This window comes from Aphelocoma coerulescens, chromosome 1 (genome assembly GCF_041296385.1).
Source record: "Aphelocoma coerulescens isolate FSJ_1873_10779 chromosome 1, UR_Acoe_1.0, whole genome shotgun sequence".
In the NCBI taxonomy this organism is placed as follows: domain Eukaryota; kingdom Metazoa; phylum Chordata; class Aves; order Passeriformes; family Corvidae; genus Aphelocoma; species Aphelocoma coerulescens.
This window is the reverse complement of record NC_091013.1, coordinates 111,277,271-111,302,781: the sequence shown is the minus strand read 5'-3', so window position 1 is coordinate 111,302,781 and position 25,511 is coordinate 111,277,271. Positions and strand designations below refer to the sequence as shown.

The following is a 25,511-nucleotide window of genomic DNA, read 5'->3' as shown; positions in this document are numbered from 1 at the left end:
TGTTATTTAGTGCTTCACTTAGTTTTGTTTTTTTTTCTTTTAAGCAGTCTGTTCCAGACATCTTGCTTGCCCTGCCCTACTTATTTTAATTACAGCTTGAGTTAACTTTTCTTTGAACATGTTAAGGTATGTCTCTGAAATACATATGTATTTTGTTTTGAAAGTCAGATATTATATAATGTATCTGGTATGTTTTGGAACGTACATAGCTCCCTGGCAACTGTTAAGCAAAATTATGCCTTTATGTATATTGTAGTGTAGGAAATTATTATTTTAGTCTTAAGTTACATACCAAGTTAATTATTTTTTTTTAAATATGAAGCAATACCCTTGGGGATAAAGTAGGATCAAAAGCCACTTCTATTTAAGAAGTTGGGTTAAATATTGTCAGTGTTAATACTGCAATTTTGTTAATATTTGTAGCCAGTGAAATGACTTGTCTGTCTTGAGGACTAATACCCATTTTCAGGGCAGGTGTCAAACCAAACTCCTTTCCTCCTAAACTTTGTTTTCTGTGTCATTACACACCAAGTAAGAGCATTACAGGCCTGTTTGTTTCTGGGGTGAATTAAACTAAAGGAAGCAGTGTTCAAGGCCAGGATGGATGGGGCTCTGATCAACCTGGTCTAGTGGGAACGTGTCCCTGCCCATGGCAGGCAGTTGGAACAGGATGTTGTTGAAGGTTCCTTCAAACCCAGGCCATTCTATGAATGTTTCCACAGTTTGGGTGTGACAAATGTCAAAAGGTGTGTGCTAGTGTGTTTACACACCTGAAAGATTGCATAGGAAGTTTCTCAGTTTCCATAGATATGATTCAGTTTCAGAGAATATGTCAGGCTTGTAAAGCATATAGACTTGAAAACCATGAAACTTAAAAAAAATTCTCCTCATAAATGAAAAGAAATTAGGGGAAAAAGGTGAAGAGTGAATTGAAGTTTATTTCTGAATTGGAACCTGATACAGGGCATCAGAATTTTCAAATAGATTATTTTGGAAACTGTGCATTTAAACAGCTGTTGATGTCATGTATTCACCTCTTCTTGCTAGTGTGTTATGTGTGGGATGTCAACAGAGCTGTAATTTAAGGAGTGTATGTTTTAATTAGCTGCAATCTAGAAAGATTAATCATTCAGGATTTTTCTTCACTTTTGTTTTGCATTGACTGAATAAAGATGATTTTATGGGCTCTTTTGGTTTGACCTGGTGTAAATAGCCACCTGTTTAACGTAAGATTCAGGTTGCTTTTGTGTTGCTTTTTGTGGTTGTGTTGTGGTTTGGTGATTGTTGTTGTTGTTTTTGGGGGGTTTTCTTTGGGGTTACTGTGTGTGTTTGTTTGTTTTAATGGGATTAAATAATCACCAATTAGAATGCCATGAAAGCCATGGAAGAAGATCACAGCACCCAGCCATCAGAAGCAATAGTAATCTGGGAAGTATTCAGCACTTGAGCTAATTAATTCCTCTGTATTAGGTGCCTCTGATACATTGGCCACCTTTAATTTTGTGGATTCCCTAAAAAGTAGGTGCTTCTCTAGCTGTATTTGGTTTTTAAGGAAATATTTCTAGCATGAAAGAACTTGATAGAGAGTCTGAAGAACAAGATTTATTAAAATAGCTACGTACTGACTTCTGAAATAATTTTACCTTTTTGGGTGTAGCCCTGGAACAAGATTCCATTCAACAACATGAATGGAAAATTAGAGTGTAGCCAATATTATCTTGCCATCGTAAGGAAGTGGTTTCAGTCTCACAGTTGAAGGAATGTTGTGCTAGGGATAAATATTTTATATATCCTTTAACAATGAAGCACTAGTTCAGTTTGTTTTTCTGTGTATGTGTGTGCTTTTAAATATTTAAAAAGAAAAACAACAAAAAGACCCCTGAAAAACAATAAAAACGCCACAGAATTCTTTATCTATCCTCACTGCATTTATCTTCTATTAGGGATTATTGAGAAGTATTGGATATTCACTTAATCTTCCCTGCTGATTTGTATTAGAGGAAACATGACATTGGATTGTTAAAATGTTACAAGTGCTCTTCCTCTGATAATGTTTGGATACTTTCACATGTAGTTGGAAATATGGATTGGATTTATTTGTCTGTGATAGGAGTGCTGGCATGATGTTTGGTTTACAATACTTAGAAGAGCTTCCAACAGCAAAAATTCTAGCTTTTATGTAGTAATATTTGTTACTACCTTATCATTTTGGAATTGTGTAGGAAGTGTCACATCTGCTTGGAATGTGTTGGTATTAATCATGTAACTTTTACTACAATATTTGTGATTGAAGTCTACGAAATTACACATTTTCTGAACATAACTATAAAAGAGCATTTTTCAATTTCAAGAGCAGCAAGAAGACAAGAATTCTCTAGGTTATATTTAGTAATATATTTCCTCTCACTGTATTAAGATATCCTCACCACAGAGATAAAATCTTAACTATTTTGATTATATTTTTTCATCTTATTTTTTCACTCTGAACAGTCTTAAGGAGTAAACCTGGTAAGCAGGAATTATATTAATTTCTAAAGATAAGCTCTTTCTCTCCTTCCTTGCCTTCTATGAAATGACAACAATTTGTCATGGGAATAGACTTCAAAGTTCAGTTTGTAATTTTGATAAATAAAATCATGCAAAAATCATTAAGTACTTGTTAGAACAGTCAAGTCAGAGGCTCCATATGGCAATTTGTTTTGATGCACTCGTATTTCAGTGTGTGTCAGAATTGAGAGAGAGCTGGTTTTGGGAATTGCTAAGATGACTAATCTGGTATGAGTTTTCAGGTCCAAGATATTTCAGGGTAGATAGCTGAAGCTTTCTAGTATTTTTGAACAGGTACATAAGTAGCCAGTTATTGGTCTATTGCCTGCTTCAAGTCCTTCGTAAGTTTCAGCTTTCCCTCTGTTATATGGATTTTTTTGATTGGTGAATGAAGATGCTCATGACTTTGTCTTGGGCAGCTTTCTTCACTTGTTGTCTTTTCTTTTCTACAAAGGCTTTTGTAGAAAGGAAATAAATGTTGCTAGTTTATTTTGGTATTTCCTGAGCATACAAATACATTGTTTGTAATACATTCAAGTAGCAGAGTTTACTGTATTATAAGGAATGTTTCTTAAAGATAATAGGCAATTATATTTCTTACTTCTTTGGTGCACTAGTGTTCTAGCTGTGGAGTTATTTATTGGATCCTTGAATCCTGAATGCAAATCCGTTGTCCTGAGGTAAAAGTTTCTATATTTTACTTCCAAAATCTTTGTCTTGCTTCAAATTCTTTTCTCTGAGATAGGTGTGAGGTTGTACTTGCTCTTCCAGATCACAAACTGCCATATTTTATGTTCATGATACCCAGTTATTTAGTATGAAATAGATTCATCCTTGCACAGCGTACAAATAAGTCTGTTGTCATTCTTTTTTTTTTTTTTACCCTAGCACATTCATCCTTCTCATGAATAGCCAATAGTTTTGACAATTCTCAGCAACTCCTTTTAGACAAGCCTTTAATCCTCTACTACTGCCTGTCTTCTTCATTACAAACACAGGTTTAGGCATGCTAGAGGGGGGGGAATGTTTTCTCTGAGAAAATATTCAGCCTTAAAGAAAAAAAGAAGAGTGTTATTAAAATAATGAAGCTTATATTTATTTAGAAAAAAAAAGGTGTAGCTTGAATATGTATATTTAAACAGCTTGCTACAATTTCGGGACATTTCAGAGAGGAGACTGTTGTTTATGAAATGAAATTTCTGTTCCATTCGAATAGAAGATGCCATTTAAAAATATATATAATGACAAGCACTTCATTGTCCATCCCATCCACATTGCTAAGCATTTTTTGTTTGATTCCTTCTACATCTGTTTGAGACACTAATTGGAGCATTGCTATGGTAATGCTGCAGTTTACTCAGGAAATGCCACTCTTCCCCCTGCATCCACATCCTCTTCTCTTATTGCTCTACCTGGCTTGATTCTGCTGTGTGGACTGAAGGCCACACTGCTCATATTCCTTCCCTTTCCCTAAAGGATGTGCATGTCCAACAGCATAAAACTGAATGAATTACAATTTAGCATAACACTGGTTACAGAGCAGTGTTGCTTTTACCTTTGGTATAAACAGCAGGAAATGCCAGGAGCTGCCTTTTGTGTGTGTGTGTCTCTGTCAGGTTGTGGTTCAGTAGAAACCAAATTATTTTTCAGGTAAACATAGTTGGCTTCAAAAGACACACAAAGCCTGGAATTAGGTTTTGTAAGATGATTGATGAAAGTAGCAGTGTAGTATTTCACAAATTGTTTATAGCGATAGTCTTAAAGTATAGAAAGTATTTTTTACCTTTCTTGGATTAACATCCTATGTAAATGCAAACAAATCCTGTACATGACTATATAAACCCGTTATAATTAGTTTTAATGGAAAACACTGTAAAGGTGATGATGATTCCCTATTACCAGACTGATTCTCTAAGAATAGCCTCATGTGGGGCTTGCAGGTTGGGATCCAACTTCAAGAAAAGACCAAAGATGGCCTTCAGTGACAGAGAGTGGCAGAAAGGACTTTTGGAGATGTATGTCACCGCTACTTTACATATTGTGTTTTCTCCATGAGTATCTATTGTTTGGTCAGACTTAGATCTTACAAGCAGACTAAGGTCTTGCTGCCTTCCTTAGCCTGAGTGTGACTCTGTGCTCACCTCCAGGAGCTATGGCCTGTCTTCAAGTGTGCCCTGTGGGTTCTTTCAGAGGAGCTTTCCCTTCTAGCACAGTAACAAAGAGAGGGAAGATGTTCTTGAAGATACATTTGCCATGCTAGTGCAGGCAGAGTTAAAACCAATGAATCTTTTTTAATTAAAGCAGCAACTGCATGACTCAGATTTTGTGCTAGGCAGGTGGAATGCTTTGTTGTGGGTAATTAAATTATACTTCTTCAGCTCTTAGTTCTTGATCATTTTCCAAGAAGTTTTCTGACCATAGGCATCACCTGTGATAAGACCAGCCTTGTCTTTGTTTGATTTAGGCATTCCTTTCTACATGCCTGGCAACCGAGATTGTTGGAACTAGATGTCTGTCCTCCCTGAGGATGGGTGATGTGTGTTAAACATCTGCCTCTGCTTAAAAAAACCAAACCAGGATTCAACTACTGCTTCTCTCAGTTAAATTTCTTATTGGAGGGCTAAAGTAGGGCAGTGGGATGGACTCTGACTTCCTGAATGTTCTAAATATTTCTGAGAATTAAAAATGCATCTTTGAGTTCCTTGCCACCAAAAGGACTGTTTAACATTATTGCTACAGCTTATTTTAATCAGCGAACCAACAGAGAGGAAGAGAGTAATCCTAAGAATATGTATTTTTAAAGTATATTTAATTTCTGATAGGGTAAGATATACTTGTTGAACTGAAACAGATGGATGCCAGTTAATAGCTAATGCATAATTCAAAGCTGAATTTGTAATACAAAGTTTAATTTGTTCCTAATGAATTTAGCTATTTTGTCAGATTTAGCTATTTTTAACCTACCATGTTACATGAAAAAAAATTCTTTTTACAATAGTAATAGTGTAATTCTAATTTTTTTATTTTAATTTTTTTATTTAGGGAGTGGGTCTCTGCTCTCAGGTCACAAAAGATAGGACAAGGTGAAATGGCCTCAAACTGGGACAGAGAAAGTTTAGATTGGCTACTAGGAAAAATTTTTCACAGAAAGGGCAGAACAGGCTGTCTGGGGAGGTGGTGGACTTGCCATCCCTGGAGGTATTTAAAAGATGTGTAGATGTGGCACTTAGGGACATAGTTTACTGGTGGACTTGGCAGTGCTAGCTGGACTCGATGTTCTTAAAGGTCTTTTTCAACTTAAATGATTCTGGGATCACATTAGTAGGAACTAAACATCCTTCAGTATCAGAGGGAGAAGAAGCACTGGCCACTACGATTTCCGATTTGAAGTGTCACATCACTGAGGAAAGAGCACTGCGTATTGGGAGTTCCTACACAAAAACAAAGGTGCAGAAGGACTTAGGAAAGCCCTCAGGTCTGAGCTTTTCATCTGGGAAACCCAACTGCCTCACATGGGGATTTGCTTTGAGTCCACATCTACCACAGTCTGTAAAACTGCAGCAGGAACTGTGAACTGGAATGAACAGTAGCTGGTTTTATGCGATATGTGGGAAACAATGTCTCATACTGGAAAGTTGAATTAACTTCTTAATGTACTTCTCTGGAGTTTTTAAGTGGCTTTTTGTGAGCCCCATCACCATACTGTCGCTGCCAAAGTGACTAATAGACAGATCTATTGACACCATCTGTCTGAGGAATCCACTGCTGCTCTTTCCAACTCTGGTTTAGTTTTCAATTGAAAAGCATTCTTTATAGGAGAAAACTATTTCTGTTCCTCTTTTCCCTTCTGCTCCCCTTCCCCTCCCAAGGATCCTCAGTGGTGATTCACACTGGAATTTCCCTCAACTTCCCTTTCCTTTTGCACATCCAGTAAATTTCTCTGTTGATCCTCCAGTATTGTATGATATGTTGGCAAGTTATGTCACACTATAGAAGCTGTAGGGCAATCTGGACAGAAATAAAACATGAATAGCTAATTTTGCAGATCATTCTTTTAAATTGTTTTGTTCTTTTGGAAACTATTTGATGTATGTAGATACAAGTTTTTACAACTGACTGATGGTGCATTAACCAGATTTATAGTGTGTCTTCTGAAATACTTCAGTGGCAGAAAGACCTATTTTGGCCAGTGGGAGTTGGAATATCCATTTCTTCAAAAGTTATTCTAGTTGAGAGTAAGGATGTGGGAGAGGAGGAGAGCACACGTAGGTTGATATGGTTCCAGTAGTAACCAACACTGCTCAGTCTTGCCATTTGTGGCTGGCAGAAACACCTTAAAGCTCTAAGTAAATTATGTTATTAGCGGTGATGATTTAGAGGGATATTTAAATACATTTTTATTAAAATGTATACTTGTGTAAAGAGGATGTACTGAAGCATGGTGGTGCTTTTGTTTGTGGCTCACTGAGCCCTTTACAAATATCTATGAAATGAAAGTAATAGAAGATCAGTCTCCAGAGCAATAATGATCACTTCTTTTTGCTGAAACTTGAGTCAAGTCCAAGCAAAATTTGTGCTTTGCAAAGGAGGACTTGGTCAAGGTAGGAGAATAAAGACAGGAGAATAGTTCTATTATGAATTTATCTGAGGAGTTTTATTTAAAAAAGAAAAAGGGGTGGGGGGTAAAGCAGAAGAAAAGCAAGTATGATAAAGGTCCAACCTGTGGCAACTATGAGCAGTGACAGTGAGGTGATGATGCCATTGCAAGTGCTGGAGGTTATGGGAAGGGGAGACCGCTTCTCTCAGGTAATGACTTGGGGTTTAATTGTTCCTTATGAACAAGTTTCATGTGTTTGGCTGTTGTGTGATTCTTTTATAATGTTTAACTTGGGTTAATATTAGACAATCTGAGTCTTTAAGTTAGGAAGTCTCTAATAGTGATGTTGTAGGTACTTGTTCGATTGAAATGAGCCACCTGACCCATGTAATTTAATGGTAATGAGAAATCTAAGTTCATCTGCTGACAAGTTCTGCAAGACTGTACTTGTTTCTTAACAAAAATACAAGCATAACAAGTATTTATTAGTACTGTGCACAACTCTATTCCACAAGTCTGTTCTAACCCTATGAATGTTATTTGCAGTAAATTACTTGAAAATAGCTGTTGTTTGTTTCCATCGAGTTTCTTCAAGGATCACAGGCAAACAACCAAACTATAAATTCTTTACGGGGTTCCTGTACTGATCTTGCTCATGACAATGTTACACTATCCCTGGGTTCTTGTTCTCCTGTCCCAGAGAATTGGTTGACCTGCTGTTCCTGCAGTTTATGGAATTTCTTCATCCTGCTAGATTTGGAAAGCTACTATGCTAAATTCACGCATCTATGGCACTAAAGTTAGCTACTGGGCATGATGACAGGAGCAATATGAAGACATAATAGATGTCTTTGTAGCTCCATCTTAAGGCTTTTCCCCTTGTTTGTTTAAGCAGACATTATATTTTGGACATTGGTATGAAAAAACTGTATGGGTCAGATCTCTCTCTGCATTTGGTTCTACAGAACTGAGAAGGTCCTATAACAATTGTTTTGGGAGTGCTTTTGGGGAGGACAAGAAAAATTGTGGGTTTTTAAAGTATAAAGCTTTGGTGTAATGAATAAAAATTTTTTTTGCAGATAACTGGATGCAGCAATTTGTTGACCTTAAAAATAGAAATGGAACAAGTATAAAGGAAATTTTAGGTTGTTTTTTTTTTTAAAGGATTCCCTGTTGTGAATGTTCTTTTTTCAGCTGTGTGAAGAAATCTTTCATCCTGAAAACAATACCTAATTATAATGCCATCTATCATATTCTGATTGGAACATCAACTTAAAAACATATTTACTTGGAGGAAAAAAGCTTTACTGTCACTAGGTTATGTTTTACTTTAGTAATGTTTACCTTTTATGATTTATAGAAATCTCAAGTTATATGGATTACTATTCAGTCGTAGTTTCTGGTGAACATGTACAGGCTTCTTTGCAGAATTTCTTACAGAAGTTTGGTTTTGTAATATTCAGTGGAGGAAGGATACTAATTACTTCAAATTTTGAACAGGTCCTGTATTCAGTTGCTGGAATTTGTCTTTTCCTTCTCCCCCTCACACGAAATAATTCTTAGGAGTAGATTCCTTTTTCCAGGACTTAAAACTTCAGTTCCTCTGGCTTATTGTCCCTAGTAGGGTACTGTATTATCTACGCTGGAAACAATGTATTATTTGCCACTACAATTTTGTCTACCCCTGCAGGTTTTTTTTCCACCAGTAGTTATTAATAGCATTATTAACAGAGTTCTGTGTCAGTGGAGAGCCAGCATGCTGTGGGGTGAGTGACAGATATTTGTAAGGAGGGGAGTCTTCCTAATGGGTGTGGGGGGGAAGGAGATTGTACATTAGCAAAGGAGAGCAGGTAAATTGTTGCAAAGAGAGGGGACTACAATGAGCAATATTAATAAGCACACAAAGCTTTAGACATTTGCATTCCCAGCAGTGTTTTGTGGAGATGGCCTCTTAAGCATTACTTGTCTTTTTACTTGCCATCCCCTGCTAATTCATTCTTGTCATTGTGAGAGCTTTTAACATAAAAGTAATGATTTTTAGTAATTCACTGTGGGCTTTATGACAGCATTAACAGGAAAATGGTCTTTTTTTTCCTTCTGAAGTATACCAAGAAAGGCTTTTTTCAAGGTCAGGGATGATCTCTCTACTATGACTTAGTGCTATGTGTTTATATGAGCATTCCTTTTGCTTTTAAACGTTAAAGGTATTTACTTAAACTAGGATGGAAGACATTTTTGGGATCTGTTGCTTTGCTTTAAAGTAGTGATTAAGTTTGTGTTTAGTTGTAAAGTTGGATTTATGGGTACATATCAATCCTACTGTGTGTCACCAACAAAGATTTTAAACAGCAGTCAGACCCCTGAGGAACATCACTGGTCACTACTTTCAATCTGGACATTTAAACATTGACTGCAGCTCTTGATTGTGACCATCCAGACCATTCCTTATCCACCAAGAGGTCCATCTGTCAAATCCATGGCTCTTAGGCTCAGAGACAAGGATCTCATGTGGCACACTGTAAAATGCTTTGCACAAGTCAGGAAGATGACACCTCTTGTCCTTTCCTTGCCCATCACTGCTGTAAACCCCACTGTAGAAAGTCACCAAATTTGTCAGGAATGATTTGCCATTAGTGAAGCCATGTTGGTTGTCACCAATCACCTCCTTATTCTCCCTGTGCCTTAGCATAGTTTCCAGGAGGATCTGCTCCACGATCTTGCCAGGCACTGACATGATACTGACTGGCCTGATTTTCCCTGGCTCTCCCCTATTTCCCTTTTCAAAAATGAGGGTTGTTTCCCCTTTTCTAGTCAGTGGGAGCTTCAGTAGACTACTGTATTCTCAAATATAGTGCTTAGCCACATCATCCACCAGTTCCCTTAGGACCCATGGATGTATTTCATCAGATCCCATGGACTTGTGCACCTTCAGGTTTATTTGACATTCTCAGACCTGGTTTTCTGCAGTGGGTGGTACTTCATTCTCCCAACCCCTGCTTTCACCTTCTGCAATTTAGTCACTGTGGCTGGAAAACTTGGAGGTGAAGACTGAGGAAAAAAAAGGTTGTTGAGTTCCTCAGCCTTCTCCATGTCGTGGGTAGCCAGGTGTCCCATATTCTTCCTGAGGGGACTCAACATTTTCCCTAGTCTTTCTTTTATTGCTGATACACCTAAAAAGTTTTTTTTGTTACTGTTGGTGTCCTGGGCCAGATTTGCTTCTGCCAGTGCTTTAACTTTCCTAATGATCCCTGCTTCCACCCTCACTAAGCTACCTGTGTTTGTCTGGGAGCTAGCTCCTTGTTCACCATGGAGACCTCCTGGCAATCTTCCCTGACTTTGTCTTTGTAGGGGTGCATTGTTCTAGAGCCTGGAGGAGGCAGTCCTTGAGTGTCTTCCAGCTCTCTTGGGCCCCTGTTCCCACCAGGGCTCTATCCCCTGGCACTCTGCCAAGGAGATCCTTGAAGATACCCTCTGCTCTCCTGAAGTCCAGGGTAGTGAGCGCACTTCTCACCCTCCTTACTGCCCCAAGGATCTCAGACTCCACAATTTCATGGTCACTGCAGCCCAGGCTGCCTTTGAGCTTCACATTCTCCACATGCCTGCTTACTGTTCTTATGGTCTTGAGGACATTCTGTCCACTAGCACATTCTGTAACTGCCTCAGACCTACCAGACTGGGTTTTGTAAACAAGTCACAACTGCTTTCTTCTAAAATTGGTGTTTTGATTGCTTTGGGTAAAACTGATCAATACCCTTAGTGCATAAATTTCTCTGTTTGCTGGACTTCTGTAATGGTTGATACAAACAGCCCCCCCATCACCTTTCTCAAATCCTTCTTGGGAATAAGTATTCTTGTCTGGGTTTGAAGGAAAGGGCTTTAACACCCCAAAGACACCTGAAGTGTGTGGACTGCTCATTCCAGATGGAAGGAAGTGACTAATTTACCATTACTAAAGTGGCAAGGCATGAAGAAAGGAGAGATTTGATTTTGGCTCGGTTAGGCAGTTTCACACCAAGCAGGCTAATTTTACATAATTTTCTGCTTAGAATGTTAAAAAAAAAAATATTTTATAATGAGTCATTTTGTCTTTCCTCTGCACTCTGTAGGTATTACATGTACCTAATAGAAAATCTAAATTATTTTCTTTTTATATATAGACACTTTAAAAAAATACTGCCAAGGCCATGCACCTGGTGTTTGCATACAGTGGTTCCCCTTAGGGGCATTATCATGAGAGGATATGGAGTGGCTTTTCACCACATCACTCTCGAGCTGAAAGAAGAACATGGGGTTGAGTGGCACACAATCTTTTGTGAGAGCTTTGAACTATCCTTGAAACCCAATGATAAAATACAGGATTTGGGCTGATGTATTTTAGAGACCTTTTTCTTCCCTTCTTCTAAGTCTTATGCACTGGTTTCTTCTTCATTTATTTTTTGTTAGATCATTATTTTTGAAGTTGATGAATTAACCCAGTTGCCCTCTTGATAGTTTCTCAGTGATCATGGTGTGCTGTGTTGGCAGATTGATGCAGTTGATGGAAATAAAGATTTCCAAGCCCTTCCCCGGTGTTTCCTACCTGATAGTCTTGACAGTGAGTGCTTGACCACTGTCCTTGTGAAGAACCAAATACTGTCTAATCTTGTGTCCTGTGTATCTTGACTACTTATAATTCACTTCTGTTTGTAAAGTCCTGTAGCTATTCCAGTGTGGTGTTCCTAATGCAGATATATCAGCTTATAAATACTTGCAGCAACCACAAAATTATAGAACAAATTAAGAGTAGAATTCCTGTGTAACACATAGAAGACTGACAATTTGCAGTACAGCCTCTCACAAAAAGATCCATTCATTTTTAATTGACTTTTTTTTTAGCACGGCTTAGCTTTTGTTTTTAATCAAAACACTAGGGGAGAATTGCCCATTTATTTTAAATAAGAATTTTAAAAGAGGGAAGATTAATTGTCATTAAAAATTCATTTAAACTGATAGATGTGCCATAATGCCTACTAATTAGTCACATAATGGTATATTAGAAAATAAAAAGATTGATATTGGGGCTTTACCTGTAGAGGAGGAACAACTGATGCCTGTTAATCAATTTAAACCCCTAACCATGTGTTTAATTTTCAGTCTTTGCAGAGGGTACTGGTGAGCAGCTGTGAGCCTCAAGGCCTAGTGGTTCTGTCTAATTAGTCCCACTGAAGACTTTCAGCTTTCAGGAAGCCTTAATTTAGGGTTTTGTTTCAAATAGCTCTTTACACAAAGTGGAAAAGTCTGTATACTGGTTGCTTTTTAACATTTGGAAACTATGCTGTAATTATAATCATGATACAGAAAGAAAAAGTAGTTTAGCCTTGAAAACCCTGTTGCAAAAAAAAAAAAAGAATGCTTAAAACCTTGGATAGTGCTTTGCAAGGATAAAAACAAACAAATCCTCTGGTTCCTTGTACCCACCTGCCCAGCCATGCTGGACAGCATGGTAGCAGAGGTGGATGTAGCTGCTTGAGCAGTGTCAGTTTGTAGTGATATTTATATTAAATGCTGGCAGTAGAAGTCCCAGCCAGCTTCCACCTCTCAGGAAGCACTGACCAAATCCTACATGGAGTAACTAACCATAGGAGAAAGGAGAGACACAAGCAGGGCATGGAGGTGGTAGTTAAAACTAGTCCACTTTGCATTCTCCTCTCCAGTTTATTACAAATTTAGTGAACAGGTAGCTTCCCTGCATACTAGAAATATTACCATAATCCCAAGCAGAGATACTTGTACATAAGATAAAATTTGTTTCTTTATATGAATAAATAGAAGTAGCTTTTTTTTTTTTTTAAATCAGCATTTCTACATCCTTGTAAAATACAGTTTAATTTTATAGAAGGGAAACTCCAAAATATAATCATACCTTATAGTCTTGCAGACTGGAGAATTAATAGCTTTCCTCAGCTGATGGAGCATACTTAGTCGAATTCTTTTAATCTAGCTGCCTGTTTTTATAGGTGGCTGCTATTGTTTTTCCACTTGCCTCTCTGTGTGGGGATATCTTAACTAGTGAAACAAGCCTTATGCAGAGAAGTAATCTCTTCTACCAGAACTATTGATAAAGTTGAAAAAAAAAGATAACATTTCTGGGCACACAGATTCCTCTAAGGTTTATTCATTTCTGGCAATGACCTATTTTTTGCTGGTTGAACCCTCGCCTGCTAGAAGTAATAATAAAAGTAATTATTCTTTTCCCTTGTTTTCAAACAGCCATTCTCCTTAATAATTTTGAAGGCTTTGTCAGCATTTGCATTTATATGTGTAAACCACACAAACCTCTGCCTGCTTGCTTGTGGTGATGTTATATTATGCATTAAAATGCTCTCATATCATACAGCTCCGTTCTTCTCATTTCACTTACTGGTTTTTTTTTATCTTTCTTGCACAGGTCTACAGAACTCTTGAGGTCTGTGTCTTTTTCCATGCTTGAGTATTCCTCTGTGCCTTTGACTCAGCCTCATGGTTGTGTAGCACTATTTTTCTCTTACCTCTCCCTTCTCCTTCCTTTTTCCATTTATGACCACTGAATATTGATCTGTGTTTCTCTCTGATCCTTTCATCGGAACCCCTTATAACAGCTATTCAAAAGCTAATCGTTGAGTGAGCTATTAAAAAATAATTATAAAATAATTAAAATAATGGGAAGTAGACCGCTGACTTTTTAAACTTAATCAAATAATTTAATTTTTAACTTTTTCTCCTACTGTTAATAATGTTCTTCATTTCCCTAAATCTTATCAACAACCATAAGCTACTGCCGTTTTTCAACTTTTTTTTGCATTCCATTCTGAGCTTCAGTAGACATTCAACAGCATTTTTGTTTATCTGTAGAGTTCTCACACTTAGCTTGCTATGTAAGGCATAAACATTGTCTTCATTAATGTTCTGGATATGTCAGAATTTGCTTTTAAGGGTAAAAATTGACTGAGGTGGGCTGCATTCCTCTAGGGATTTGTTACTAATCCTTTAAAAGGCCATTTCAAATATTTTGTTTTCTTTAAAGTATAAATTACTTCAGACACCTATCCCTTAAATTGTGGCTCACTACTTTGTCTTGAAAAAGTCAATAACTTGCTGAAAACTGGTGTTACTTAAATATCTTCCTTGAGTGTGCTTATCATATAGAACATCTCAAAAGCTTTGCTTTACATGTTTAAATATACTTCAGGCTGCTGAACGCCTAGGGTATTAGCCACAAGTTTTCTGAAGAATTCACTATGAATATTCAGGAAAATAATCTGGTAATAATTCTTTTTCCCATTTCTTTCATCCAAAACAACTTGATAAATATGCATTTTTTTTGGTGTCAATTTGATATAGAGGCCCTGTTTTTAGCCACTGTGGTGCATTCAGGTGGCTGTACAATTTTCACATAAGCAGAACTAAAATCCAGCCAGAAAGAGAAAAGGGTGGCGGAGACATTGGATGACATTTTTGATGATTTTTCACCAGGTTTTCAGCAGTCCTGCTGTGGGGTAGGAATTCAGACTTCTAGATAATAATGGTTCTTCATCCATCAGAGAAGAAAACTCGGTGCATGATAGTCTTCTGGGCCCATACTTTTGTACATTTAAGGAAGTCCTGGGATGTGGCTTTCTGCGTGTGATGCCATCCACCTGCAGCTGGATTCAACTGAGCTTTGCAAAGTTATGCTTTATCCGAAGGTGTAAGTGGGAACAGTGGTAAAAGAAACGGCCACATGGAAGATTTCAGGTTTGATTTTGGAACCAAAGAAACCTTTTGAAGGAACAAAAACCAAACCCAGTGGACTCCCCTTGTACTCAGCATCGGTGAGGTCACACCTTGAGTGCTGTGTTCAGTTTTGGGCCTCTCAAGACAAAGAAACTGATGTGCTGGGATGAGTCCAGAGAAGGGCAGCAGAGCTTCAGGGAAGGGCCTGGAGCCCCAGTCTGATGGGGAGCAGCTGAGGGAGCTGGGGGTGTTCAGCCTGGAGAGAAGCAGCTCCGGGGAGACCTTATCCATCTGTAGAACTCCCTGACAGGAGGTTGTAGCCAGGTGGGGGTCAGTCTCTTCTCCCAGGTTACAATTGACAGGACAAGAGGACAGTTTCAAGCTGCCCCCACATAGGTTCAGGCTGGACATTAGGAGGAATTTCTTCACTGAAAGGGCTGTTAAACATTGGAATGGGCTGCCCAGGGAGGTGGTGGAGTCCCCGACCCTGGAGGTCTTCAACGAAAGACTACGCACAGTGCCATGGTCTGGTTGACAAGGTGGAGGTCGGTCCTAAGTTGGACTTGATGATCTCAGAGGTCTTTCCCAACCCAAAAGATTCTGTGATTTTGTGATTTTCTGGCCTCTTGAGGGACATGAAATTCAATCACAGTCAAAGGGAAAACTTCACACTTTTTCTTGGCAAAATATTACTTTGATGATATTGACGGATAGAAGTTTAGGTCAAATTTTGCTGTTTTGACAAATCTTTATATTGGGGAAAAGTAGGAATAAAAAAATATCTTCAGTCATCCTGCAGTGAATATCATGTTGATTGCTATGCAGAGTAACTTGGGAGGAGGTATTTACTGCTTTTCCCTGAAAGCATGCTATCTTCTGTGCTTTTCGTGCTTATTTACTTAGCTTTATATTTGAATAAAAGTATGTCTTAAAAAAAGGGTAGGGGTAGACAAGTTTTCAGTAAGGGGTTATTTGATTTAAATTTTTTAAACAATGATAAAATAGTTCTAATTTATAGTGATCTGTACATTTTATGTAATTGTACACAACTCATTGAAATTTTTTTTTTTAATTTGGATTTAAACTTCCATCCTTGCTTTTGCAACTCAAACATGCCAATGTTGTTACATCAGTAACAACCTGTAATTCAAAATATCTGGACTTTTTTAATTGTCCAAACTTAATGTCATGCAAAAAGTCAAATGTATTAAATAGGGTGAAAGAAAGCTGTTTTAATTCAAATTTTTAGTCCATTAATATAATAACAAGAATAGGGAAACTGAACTGCTTAATTATAATACTTTTTGTTTCCTCATTAATAATTTCTAGATTAATCACTGAATATTTAAATTCAAACTTATTTCTCAGCTGGCATACATCCCCTGTAAATACCTAACGTTAGGATTCATGAGGGCAGTTTTCATGTTTCATTCATTCATTCACCCTTGCATCTGAAACAGATTTACAATCATCTTAAAAAGTGTGATTTTGGACAGGTGTTTTGAATCATCATATTTCTCTTTAAATCCAGTTTGGGAACAAGAAAAAAAAAAAGGCAGTATCAGTTGTATGAGATGTAGCAAAATGGGCCCAGGCACAGCCTAGGAGTGCTGTTGGCTGGGGTGTTATAATACTTGTGCTGTCTCAGAGTTGAGGAATGTTGCTGAGAAGAGAAAACCCCTGGTCCTGTTGAGAATTGCTGTTCCTCTGGCTTCCCAATAGCCCTGGAGAAATGAGGATCCTTTTTCCCTTCTCTCAGCATCTCAGACATTTGAACATGCAGTTGATCAATATCAGATTCAATCTCACACTGTATCTGGAAGTGGAAATCAGTTTCGAAGGATGGTAGGAGGTGACTTTGAAAAGTCTGGAAGAATGTGGGGGCAACTCATCTGAAATACAATAAAGAGAAAGCATTGAGTTTTTGTGACTGCATGACTTTAGAAAAGAGTAACCCCAAAACCACATATATCTTTAGATCTATTTTTTTTTGGATGAGTATGATCATCCAAAAGGATATTTTGTGTTTTGTTTGTCCACATAGATTAGGTTTTGGAATAAAATAACCTAATATGCTGTAATCATGCCACAAATAGGTGAAATCTTTGACACTGATTATGGACAAAACCTACAGGTGAAGTAAAAAATTTCTGCATCAGTATGTCTGAAATCTGATTTATCAACACATATACGAAGAAAATACATACTATATAAAATATATAACTATATTAATGTAATAATTGTTTATATAATGTATCTACATAATTTTGAGTCGTAGGCATTGTTACTCAATTGTAAGTTCATTTGGCTCCTTCAGTGCAGCTACCAGTCCTCCTTTGGTTTTGGTGCACTCTCATTGTTTTTCCTCAAGTTCTGTTTTCCTGTCCCAAATGGCAAACCAGTGACTCACAGCCAATGAGGTACTCTTCTAGTCTGGGGTGGAACATGATCGAGGACAAGGATTGAAGATAGAGGAGAGCCTGACTGCCTCTTCTTTGTTTCCTAATCCTCCTTCCCTCCTTGCTCAATAGAAAACCAAGCTCTGGAACTGGCAATTCTTATGTAACTCACACCAGCCTCAGTCCCCTCACTTTCCCATTTACTCTCTCTTCTCTTCTCAAGCTGCTGACAGCAGACCAGAGCTGTCAGTCCTGCCTTTGTAGGGAATGCCATCTGCCAGGGAAGGAGGAGGACAGGGCAGAAGTGATTGCTCTGAGCTGTCTCAGATCTTCCCACTGTGTCCCCAGTCCTCTGTTTAACCAGTGGTCATTTTCAGTATCTTTCTAGCTCTGTTGTCCACAGAATTATTCAATTATCATCAAATCCTATTACTTTAATATAGTTCAAGTGTCTGTTTCCCTGGTGGTCTTCCAGTGTCTCTTTACTTCAGCTCTACTTAACATTTGCATCCTTTCCATAATCCTTTGCCACTTCTTTTCCCTTATGCTCTTGAGAGCCATTGCAGGGCCTGTGCAGCTCCCACGGTGTCACGCTCTTTGTGTACCTGCCTGACCTCGCTGCCTCACTCATCCTGCAGTTTGGTGTGGTCATTGCCAGCTTGTCACATCCAAATCTCCAGAGACCAGCTTGCCTTCACATACAGCTCAGCCATTCTCAGTCTTGCTGCAATGCAATTCTCAGTGTCATCCCAGTGTGGAAAGTATCTCCCAGCATCACTCCAGCCCTTTCAAAGACAAAAGGAGTAATGAAATAGGCTTTATTACCATTGTGCTTGTTTTTGTTTTTGAATATAGTGGAGTTCACTGGGTCATAGTTAATTTTGCATTATTAATGAAGGTATTTCTGTAATTTCATTAATGTTTCCCTTAAGGGAAAATACTATTCCCAACTTAGCAGTTTGGTGTGGGATGTTGTTGTTTTTACTGAGGGAGTTTTAGTTTCAAAAGTCACTGCTCTACAAACTGATATCTCAGACTATTCCAGCATCCACCAAAGTCAGAAAAGATAAATACTGTACCAGAAAACAAAACTGAGGGAAAGAAAAAATAAAACTGCCTAGTTTCTTACCCTGGGAACATTAACTATTGCCTGGGGCTTTATGTAAATGTCAGCCTCTTACATGATGCAATATAAATATTATTATTTTAAATTTATATTCTAGCTAATTTAATGAATAACCAGGTCAGGACTTATTTATGCTAACTGCTGCACAAACCAGTAGCATGTGTTCGTGTAACAAAGATTGAGTGTAAAGCTGAGTCTCTTGAAAATAAGTGGTTTGTTTGAGAGCAATTTGGAAGAGTTGAATTTAATTTTGGATTAAGAAACTGAAGCATGACTCTTACTGTTGCCACTTCGGGCTTCTTTGTTGAAAGTGATTATTTCAGAGAGCAAGTCTCTCTTAGCATCTCCTGGGAAATATGTCTTTAGGAACTAAAATGGAGACTCAGTGTTAATATCTGAGCAATGCCGTATTTGCCAGGTTTTTTTCCCCATTCCCACCAGGCACAGTATTTAAATAACTCTAAGATAATGTACCTCTTTCCAGAAGTCTTTTTGCCTTGACACTTACGGCTTTTTCTGACGTAATCATGTATGTCCAGAATTACTGCAGAATAAGGAACAGAAACAAACCATTTACACCAATGATATATAAACGTCTTAAAAAAATATTTTTTTGTCTTTGTTTATTTAGCCTATTGCTACAATACTTCAACTAGCTCCTGTTCAGTTGACCAGGTCATGAATATTGTGCAAATCGAATGTCTCTAGCTTGCAGTGTTTGGGTTACATCTCTCAGTGTAAGAGCCAGGCAAGATCAGTCTGGATTTGAGGCATTTTTAGTACAGCTCCCATTTAATCTCTTATTTCAAAGAGACAGACAGACGTGGCTTAAAACTCCAGGCGCTCTGTCATTACCCTGGGTTTTTTTTCCAGCCATAAGTGTACAGTAAATTATTGGTTTCTGACATCTCCTGATAGTGTGGTAGCTATGACAGAAATGCAATTGTAATTCATGGTGTCTTAACCTTGAAGTGTTTTTTGTTGCTGTCTTTTTAAGCGGGAAAAACGTTTTGTGGGTGTCTACAAATTTATTTTAAAAGCCATGGCCCACATTTTGTAATCAGATTTTGTATTTAAAGTGCAACTTGCTTTACCCCAAAATATCCCTTAGTGGAAGAAATAATTAAAAGGAAAATATTTTAATAATTTCATCTACTGTTAGGAACAGAAATTTCAGTAGCAATTAAGGGAGGGAAACAAAAGGATTCCTTGACATATTGATGTAAACTGAGATAAGAACAACTTCTTTTTCAGGGAACATCAGTGTGGTTTCCTGGTGGCAGTGATCAGGTAGTGTTCAGGGCTTTTCTTTTCAGTTACATCTTGCTCACCTCTTTTCCTCTGTGTTCTCAGCAAAAGGAATGGGGCATTTCTCTTCATTGGGAAGATGTAGGGAAATTGCAGGTTCTCCTGATCCAAAGTCAGAGCCTTGCTTGTCACATTTTATGATATCTGTTGAAAAGAACTGGACCTACTCCCAGATCAGTATTTGGAACCATTTACCATGTCTTGAAATGCATCTCAATAAACCTGTAGTCCCGGGTGGGCATTAATCAGCTGATGCAACAGTGCTGTTACATTCCAACTATGCCTTTTCCTCCTTAGTGTGCAAATACTCTCTCACTTGCAGGTGAACATTTTTGTTTGTGAAGGTGGCATCCTTTTGAAAGAGTTTTGGAAATGTTCACAGTTATGACTGTGCAAAATAATGGCAGGATTTAGGTAAAAAGTGTAACTTTGTTTTTCTAGAACATATGTTTAACGCTCTGTTGTTAGAAATGAACAGCTGTTGTAAATAAAACTGTCAAAGACCTGCTTCCTCAGTCCAAAGTGACACCAGTGCTATTCTCCAATCAGTGTTTCAGAAATATCAGTTAAATGCAGTTTTTACTCTTTTGTTTTATAGCAAAGTAGAATTAGACAATGAAATTTCTGTTCCAGTGCAGCTGACTACTTTGGGAAAATTCAGATAGGCCCAGCATCACTGTCTTTATTAATTACTTCATATCTTTGGTTATGAAGGTACGACTGCAACACCTGAAAAGGAAATGTCAAAATGGTTGCTTTTAGATATGTGATGTTCTTGTAGACATCGAAGCTCAGGAAATCAGGTGTTTTATTGAAGCTGCACAAGCGTAGTATACAAAGCATAGGAATATTAAAAGAATGGAGAAGTTGAGAGAAAGAAAATGAATGGGACAAAATCTCAGTGGATCTTCCTACTTCTGTTGTTTCTCCTTGAAAATTATTTGTTGTCTGTGCAACAAGGCAAACCCAGTAGGTTAGGTTAGCTGCAGGTATAGGGGCGGAAAAGCCACTTTCAGAAAAGTACTTTGATTTATCTTGTAGTTATTTTTGCCCTGTAGCATGGTGTGATATTGGTTTGCAGTGTGTGCTTGAAATAGTACTCAAAGTCTACTTGCCTCTGGAGTGTATATGGTTTGGGTTTTCCATCTTCAAAAAGGAGAAACTCAAACTAGAATTTAAGACAAGGAAAAGGGGGAGCAAATCTTATGAGGGGAAAACCAGATGAAATGAGGTTTGTGACTTTTAAGAGCAGCAACAACACAGAATCCAAGAGGATGGTAAAAAAGGAAAAGGTTGCAATTGCATGTCAAAGGCATAAAATTTCAAGAAGTTTGTGGAGAGATCTGAATTATAGGGCACTTTATAATTATAATTCAGCACAGGGAGAACGAGGTATTTAGTATTTGGGGATATGTTTAACCTGAGGATTAAGCAAAGATTTCTAACCACTAGAGTGAGAGACTTATGGAACATCTTTCCAGTCAACTTACATAAAACCACAAAGATACTCCCCTCCACTTCCTGAAAAGTTTCTGAAATATGTTAAGTTAGTACTAGAAACACTGGGGAATTGGGGAAGCTCTTAGGTACTAAATAAGTATAATTGTTTGCAAGGATCACCTAACACTGCTGTTTAACTTGTGGTTTTGTTTGTTAGCATTTTACTAATAACTTTGATAGCAATTAGGCCAGTTACTCAGATCTTACATAGGGTTTCAGTAATGAGAAAAAAAGAGCAAGGTTCTTGTGCTTTGAAAATCAGTGTTAATGCTGTATTTGTGCTGGGGAAAAGAACTTGGTCCAAGAGTATACTGGCCCTCAGGAATTTGGCTAAGGATGCAGTCTGTCACGCAGTATTTTATGATACTTATGATAAATTACTATTTAGATATATAGATCTTGGGAAATGAGGTTTTCCATATCCATATGAGCTCAGGTTTAGATGGACTGATGCAGTTTGTTCCAATAGCACAAAACTTTTTTGTTTTCCCCCTGAAGGAGAAAGTGTTTGTACACAAGGGGTACACAGTGTTTGAACCCCTGGTAGCAGCAGCTTTCATATTTAAATACACTCTCTGCTGTTTTTCAGTATGTTTTGTTTGCATATGCTACCAACAAGAAGTTTTAAGGTGGGAATAAAGGCAAATCTTAGCTTCTGCGAGTTTGCTATTCATCTAATGCAAGTTGTCTTTGAACCTTCACATCTGTTTATGTCATTGTTTGAATTCTTGTAAAAAGTGTTGTGACATAGTCCAAGAAACTGGGAACATGATTTCATATAATTGTTCTTTTAAGTAGCAGCATGAAATAATTAGTATGGCATGTTTTAATTGATGGCATCCAGTTGACTTTTTATGAAATACTTGAATTGTAATAAAAGCAGAGAACACTAGTTGGTTAGTTCCTATAACCCAGTGCTGTGATCTTTGGGGGAAAGAAAAAGCAGCTCTGTTGTATTTTTAATGGCAGATCCAGTATGTATTAGGTGCTCAGCTTCTAGAGGTTTTTTTTTTTTTTTATCAAATATCCTCTGGGAAGGATTTTTGACAGGAAAATTACAGGATTGGTGCCCACTCTTAAGATTTATGTTGATAATTGAGGCTGCTTCTTCTCAATAAAACGTAAATGCAGCTTAAATAACTAGCTAAAAGAAAAGAAAGATTAAAAAAGAAAAAGAAAAATGTGTAGATATGTAGAAAGATTGTAACTTGGTTGTCAAGGCCATTATACCCCTCAGGCAGTTGTCACTGAATCTGTGGTTAATGCTCGCTATGTGCCAGTCAACTAATCATGCTACTTTTGTCCCTTCCTGATTTATGAAATTTGCTAGAGAAATGTTACTTTATAAAATGCTAAGATTAAAAAAAAAATAACAATAATTTAGTGGACATTTCTGTCATTTATCTTATCCAGTAATATCCAGCAAAGATAAAAATACATATGAGCATTCCTGGATGATCCTGAAGGATTTTTTTTTCCCCCACTTAGGGTTTTGAGTCTCAGTTTTCAAGAAAGTTTAGAGGTCAGTCTTTATGCTTTCATTCTGTACAGTACTTGAAGTACATGCACAGCCAGTTAAATGTCAGTGTGGAAAGCTTGCATACAATATATCTGAAAATGGTATTTCATTTATTTGTGGTCTGCGCCAGGCAGGAAGAAACAATAGGAGGCTTGTACTGTATTGTGTGCTGGCTGGCTAGCATTGCCTGTGAAAATACAAACATGGTACATATGAGCATATGTCAAAACTTTGGTTTTTAAACGAATTCTTAACTGCCTTTAAACATCTTACATTGAAATTGGCTTTTTATTTTTCCAGAGTGACTTAGAGCAATTGATTTTAGCTCTGTAATCCTTTGTTTCTATGCCTTTCCTTGGGAGTTACATAGGAAGAGAGTAAAAATACAAACAAAATAAGGTTTTTAATCCCTCTCTAGGCATTTCTACCTTGGAAAGAGGGATTTGAAATTGGCGAGCCCAAATGTGAGGGCAGAAGTATTGAATGAGGGGCTTTTCACAAAAGTTGTGTAAAAGTTCAGGATGAATGGACACAAATGCAGCTTTGCAGTGACTGGGACGTGTTCTCAGGGAACACAGAAGTATATTAGACGCTTTTTAGCTGCTGAAAAAGGCCAGTGGTGGTAGGCACAATTTTCTTTACTTGTGCTCTTAGCTCTCCTTTCACTGGGTTTGGCCTGTGCCAAACTTCTTGGAGATGCTGCTTAAAATCTGGGTTTGGAGCGATGTGCAGGCTTGGGCTGTGCAGGGGTGTGTAGCCAGCAAAAGGGTTTGGAAGCTCCTTGGCTCTGTTCTCTCTACCCAAAGCTTATCTGAAGAGTAGGTTTATTGCTGTTTGAAATGTTTTGTATTTAATGATCTGTAATGTTCATGTAAAACTACCCTGTTTTACTGCATACAGAATGCAAATGTATTTCAGTGTAGTCTGGCCATACTGCCAGAGATTTGAGAGTGTGTGGCAGTGCTAGCTGATTAGTTTAACATATAATTATCTTGAGATGAAGAAAATGTGAAATAAAATGAAAATTGTACATTTTAGAATATTTTCATTTCATATACACAAATATATATATGTACATATATGGGACATATCTGGCATATATTTAAAACAGAAGTCCCTTGACCACTCCTCTTCTTGTCTCCCTTCCCTGTTTCCATATCAATTTATGGTCTATTAACCTGCAGTGAATAGATCTTGTGTTTCTTTCTGGTGCTTCGCAGCTGTTCAAACCCCATGTTATTAATGTTAATAAAGGATCTTGGCATCTGAGATTTTAATAATCAGGAATTAGTGACCCAAGAGACTAATTTTTATCCATGGCAAAGTCGTGCTTCGAGAAATAAGGAAAACAGTAATTTGAATATGAGTCAACATTTTAAAACCCTGAAAGTTTTGATAGCTGTTTATTCCCAGTTTGGAATTCTTGAGTACCCAGTTGGTTGTTATGTTCGTTTCTAGTATATATCTATGAAGACTGTTATTGTTTGTTGGTTGGGTTTTTTTGGGTTTTGTTTTGTTTTTTTTTTTTTTGTTTGGCTGGTCTTTTTTGGTTGTTTTGTTCATTTTTGTATGGTTTTGGTTTGGTTTTTTTTTTTGATATGCCAGTTACCAGCTTGAATTTTGAAATAGTTTGAAATGGAATGCTTTTCTAGAAGAGCACTGTATTTAGGAGTAGCTTGTCTGGAAGAGTATCTTCTTTGTTTGTAACTTTTCTTTTATTCTGGATACTCTTGTCTCAGTTTTTTCTAGGTTGGAGACATCTAGAATTTTATAAAGTAAAATTTTCCTTGATGCAGGAGGCATAAGAGTCCCCCAGGCCCTCCATGCATTTACACCTCTATGCACTACGTAACAGGGAACTTCAGAGTGAAATAAAGTAGTAGTAGTAGTGAAATAAAGCAACTTTGTGGGCAGTGGAAATGTTAAGTTACTCTGTAGACACTGCATGAATTAATGGCCTTTTTGAAAGGTTGCATGAGGTTGGCTATGGCTTTGAGTTATGGATTAGAGCAGTTCCAGTTCTGCTGGTTGAGGTGGTCTGATGTCTGTGGAGTATCTGTAGGACTAGTTTTTGTAATTCTAGATATGCATATACATGTATGTATAAATTTATGTACATGAATAGATCCATGTAAAGACTGATGTGATTTAGGAATATGGCAGTTCACTAACATAGGTCCCCTGTTGAAAAAATGCTTTTGAACATACTCACCTGGGAGAAGCTTGCACACAGTGAAGTGCATTACGTTTTCTTTTGTATGCTTCGGGATGTTAATAACTGCTCTTATCAAATGCTAAGCTACAAGACCGTGACTGTACCCGGCAGTGATTCCCTAAGGAAACTTTACATTTTTACCTTGCAGGTTCCCGTCTTCGACAGGAAGATTTCCCACCTCGAATTGTGGAACACCCCTCCGATTTGATTGTTTCCAAAGGAGAACCAGCCACTCTGAACTGCAAAGCAGAGGGAAGGCCGACCCCCACCATCGAGTGGTACAAGGGGGGCGAGCGGGTGGAAACGGACAAGGATGATCCGCGCTCCCACCGGATGCTGCTGCCCAGCGGATCTTTATTTTTCCTGCGCATCGTGCACGGGCGCAAGAGCCGGCCGGACGAAGGGGTCTATGTGTGTGTGGCAAGGAATTACCTCGGGGAAGCTGTAAGTCACAATGCATCACTGGAGGTGGCAAGTAAGTACATTCCCCCCCACCCCCCCCTCCACTCTTTGGTAAGAGCCGCTTGCTTTGATGTTACTTGAAGATAAAAATAAGTGTGAGCTGCCTC

At 37.9% G+C, this 25,511-nt stretch overlaps 1 protein-coding gene across 15 annotated transcripts in view; it reads left to right on the top strand.

Moving 5' to 3' along the window:
- Positions 1–25,511, top strand: part of ROBO1 (roundabout guidance receptor 1) — a 654,072-nt gene that overhangs the window by 376,141 nt on the left and 252,420 nt on the right. For all 15 annotated transcript variants that reach the window (XM_069024504.1, XM_069024524.1, XM_069024532.1 and 12 more), the window contains one exon: positions 25,091–25,417. In XM_069024504.1, coding sequence (XP_068880605.1) covers positions 25,091–25,417 — 327 coding nt within the window. The remainder of the gene's footprint in view (positions 1–25,090; positions 25,418–25,511) is intronic.